Source organism: Drosophila suzukii, chromosome 2L (assembly GCF_043229965.1).
Source record: "Drosophila suzukii chromosome 2L, CBGP_Dsuzu_IsoJpt1.0, whole genome shotgun sequence".
NCBI lineage: Eukaryota > Metazoa > Arthropoda > Insecta > Diptera > Drosophilidae > Drosophila > Drosophila suzukii.
In genome coordinates, this window is record NC_092080.1 from 1,559,517 (window position 1) to 1,563,693 (window position 4,177).

Here is a 4,177-nt window from a genome sequence, read left to right on the forward strand (position 1 = left end):
AGTTTGATATTTTGATTGTTGCCTGCCTCAGGTATTTTCAGTATTTTTGGGCCTTTGATTAGTTGACACATTTTATGTGTCATTCCCTGGCAAAGGGGATATTTAAATCCCAAGTGGATCCCACTTCTCAAACAGTTGGCTCAATATAAAAGTGACTGAAAAAGCTGTTTGCCTTAGCTATAAGGTTCGTATTTTGGGCATTTACCTTGCGGATAGTATCCTGTGATTTTTGAGCCTCCATCATTCAATTGGGAATTTAATTGTATATTGACACGTGACTTAACCCTGTCAGGGTTACACAACTAAATTTAACACTTTTTGCAAGACAAAGCTATAGATTCCGTAAAATGTTCATAGTTTGTTAAATATTTCGGCAAGTACTTGGTGTAGCTCATACATTTTAAGGAAATTTTTAAAGACATTTATACAATTCAAATTTAAAAATATTTTTTTCATAATATATATATATATATATATACTAAGAAAAGTAAGTGAATAAACCCTAATCCATCAAGTGTTTTGCACTACCAATTAACCTCAGAGACCAATTCACAAGCAATTACCAATTTGCACTCGATTTGGGGTAAATGCTGTTTCTGGGGGAATTGCCAAGTATTTCGATGGGTTAAGTTCTGGTCAAAGCGAAACTCAGGCTGCTGCCTCAGTTGTCCGATGAGCTCACCATAAATTAAGCATATATAGATGTGTGCTCGACTATAGTTATCCCCAAACACATATACACACCCTGTCGTTGAGGAGAGGGGAACATGTCTGACCAAACATTTTGTATAGGACAATTTCTAAATGGAATTTAATTTCCGGATTAGAATAGACATTTCATGCATGCTGTGGAGGGCAGGGGTAATGCACAGGACTAACTTCTCGTCTTGCCAGGACTTCTCCCACATGTTCCTCCCTCAGCATTTAATTTCCCAGATTTTCTCCTCATCAACACAGAAAATAAAAATTAATTAATTAAAATTTATTATTTTTAGAATTCTTAGAATTTGTTTTTGTTCTTTTTTTGAAAGTGCCATAATAGTTCAGTTAAAGGTAACTAAATGCCAAATTAAATTTCCTGTTAATCATTGATTAACCTGTAAAGTGCACCACGGATTATAGATTCTACATTACTTAAAGAAAATCAATTTCGTTTTCTTTTTTAGTATAAATGTACTATGTTTTTCTTCAGTGCACTGCCCACTGAAGCTTCTTCTTTCCAGATTCCTCAACGCCTCAATGAACAATCACAACAAAAGGGTTTGTCTGCGGGTGTGTGTGTGTGCAAGGGGCGGCAGCTGGTGGGCGTGGCTAGTAAAATGTTCCAAAATTTGCGGCTTTCTCCTCGACTTCTTTTTCTCCACCTGCTGGTTTAGGGCTTTTGGTTTTTGTTTAAAATTTCCAAACAATTTTCCCAGCAGATTTGATGAGTTGAGAGTGGTTGGATCATGATTGGCTCCATGGGAAGGGGAAATCGAAGGGGAAAACGGAAAAATGAACCACCTTTGTGGGCCTGATTTATGCCCATCTCGAGTTATTAATGTAATTTGATTTTGCCCATAGCAGCTGAAGTAGACGAAAACCAATGACGTTGTGATGATAATGACGGTACTTTTGATGAGTTGACAATGCGTAACAGCAGCCGGTCAAGGGTTAAGGCTCGTTTTATGGAGAAGTAAATTTTTTAATAGAGTGTAAATTACCGGAAACACAATTAAAAAATGTTCCTGGCTAAAATATCTGAAAACGAGTAGACAAAGGCCAACCAAAACAAAGGGCAAAATCAAAATGGGGACGCAAAGCCTTTGGGTTGGGTTTAATTAATGGCTTTGGGGCAGGGGGAAATCGTTTGGGGCTAACTGCAGGTTCCTCAATCGTCAAGAAAACGAGGTAAGCAAGGGGTTAAGGGCTCCAGCTACTTAACACCCTCTAAAACCTCCCCCTTAATCGTTTTCGGAATTTTCCAAGACGCTAAACGGTCGACAATGACGTTGACGTTGGGCCTCGGGCGGGCAAAAATTGTCGGAAACACCTTGTTTTTTGACTGCCTCCGAAGCAGCAGCTTCTACTATATATTTTCCGACATGTTTTCCATTTTCCCTCCCCCCGCATAACCTAAACGCTTTTCCACCCACGGCTATTGTTGATGCCCCCCACATAATACTTCCATTGTTTATAAAACAACAGCGAAAACAGGTCGCCGGCGTCTGATGAAGCGAATGTTTAAGGGAAAACATAAAGCCTGTGGTGTAAAGGGGTTAAGGCTGGTAAAATAGTTCTCTTGGTAGGTAGTATCTATGACCCAGGTTCTTTAAAAGCCGACCAACTAAAACAAAAGTGTTGTAAAAACAGTAATTTATTTATTTAAATTTATTTAGTTATTAAATTTTGAATTTTTTTGTAATATTATATTGTAACTTTTGAAGTACATTTTTACATTTTACTTAGAGAACTTAACAAAATATTAACTTGAATTAATGTATTTTTAATAAAACAAACGTTTTTTTATCCCTTGCAGCGAAATCCAGACTAAGAAAGGGCATCCTTTGTTTTGAAAACTAACAAATGAATGAATGAGTGACCCAAGCCGGAAAAAAATAGACAGAGACGACTAGCGACGAGGAGAAAGAGAGGAAGCTAGCGAATGGCCGGCTAAGTTTAATATGAATTATTATGTGCAGAAAAGTTTTATGATGCAGCTAAACCTGGTTAGAGACCTTTGTTAAGGTGGCAATAAAGCACACACAGCGAAACTAAACTAGTTCTTAAGTCTATGGATCGAATACCCTTCTAAGTGCGTAGAAAAATTATCAATTTGTTGAGCTATTTGTGTTTCTAATTCTAATATTTCATAGGCCTTAAATGTAATAATGATACAAAATGTAATTAGCAATAATAAAAATTTAAGGGTAAGGTTGTTTGGTAACACCCATAATATTGTAAATTATTCTAACTTAGGGTATGCAAAATGCATGGGTACCTTGATATACCCGGGAAACGACTTAGTTAGGTCTTAACTAGCTCCGTGTATCTGTTAGATACAATTTGTTTTAATTGCACAAAGTAGTTGGCAACCCTGGTTTGCAGCACCAGCGGGGCCAATTAATTCTCATTTAAGCGGGTCTCAGCTGGGATTTTCGGCCAGTGCAGTGACAACTTTCCGTTTGTGCCCTTGTGTTTCTTAAATGATCTTTATTATTTCCGTTTCCTAGCAAATGAGCTGGGAATCCTACTTGCATTGTATTACTAACTATACTGCAAATTAAACACAGGGAAATAAACCCCTACAAAAAGCATCTTCTCTTTAGGGCAAATAAAATCTATTTTTCCAAATGTTTTAAAGAAGTTACACGCGGAATTTATACAATTACATATATTCCTTAGTCCCATAAATTTTGATGCCCTTGATAGAGGAGATACCAGTAGGATTTTCATAGATTTTGCAATGTTCTTTAAGGAATTTTTATTGTGTGTTTTTATGTATTTTTTATTTTCATAAATTTAGTTGGCGGCAACAGCTTGGTCGTACTTAGGTGGCAGGGCGGACATGGTATGAGGCTCCTGCTGCACCTGCCAGTGGGTCGCACTCTGGGCAGGTATCACTGTGGTGGCGGTGGTTTGCACTGGCGTAGCCACCTGTCCTGCTGGCACGGTCACCACGATGTTATTCCTGGACATCATGCGACGGCATCTGCGGCAAGGACGACCCCAAGCCAAGGGATTGGCGTAATAAAGAAGTCCGCGGCGGTGGTAGCACTCGCACTGGACGTTGATATTGACATTATTAACGTTACTCATTTTCCCCGATAGTCAGTCTAACTTGGTCTTGTTTCTATGACTTTATAGCGCTAACTGTTAAATTTTTTCGCTTGGCTCTTTTATATATATTTTATTTGTTCAGTGGTTCGACACTGAAGACTGTGATAAGGAAATCCTCTCTGCTTTTTATCAGTACATTGATCGATCAACGTTTTTGGAACCCCTTAGTGATTACATTTTTCAGGGCTGCTCGATTTTATTATAATATATATTATAGCTGGCTTGGGTCGCTGATTCATGGTGGTTCGCATAACTGGGGGTTGCCTTGGCATTAACTGAAGTTCGTGAGTCACCTAAGGGGTGTTAAGGTAGATCAAAATTGTAAACTAATTCTTATAAGCTATTAAGATTGATGAAC

At 38.1% G+C, this 4,177-nt stretch overlaps 1 protein-coding gene across 1 annotated transcript; it reads right to left on the minus strand.

Annotated features, from left to right (window-relative positions):
* Positions 1-3,428: 3,428 nt before the first annotated feature.
* LOC108011088 (uncharacterized) lies at positions 3,429-3,861 on the minus strand. The gene has a single exon (XM_065868368.2). The coding sequence runs from the start codon at positions 3,796-3,798 to the stop codon at positions 3,502-3,504; it is 297 nt and encodes a 98-aa protein (XP_065724440.2). The 5' UTR covers positions 3,799-3,861; the 3' UTR covers positions 3,429-3,501.
* Between the last annotated feature and the right edge of the window lie 316 nt (positions 3,862-4,177).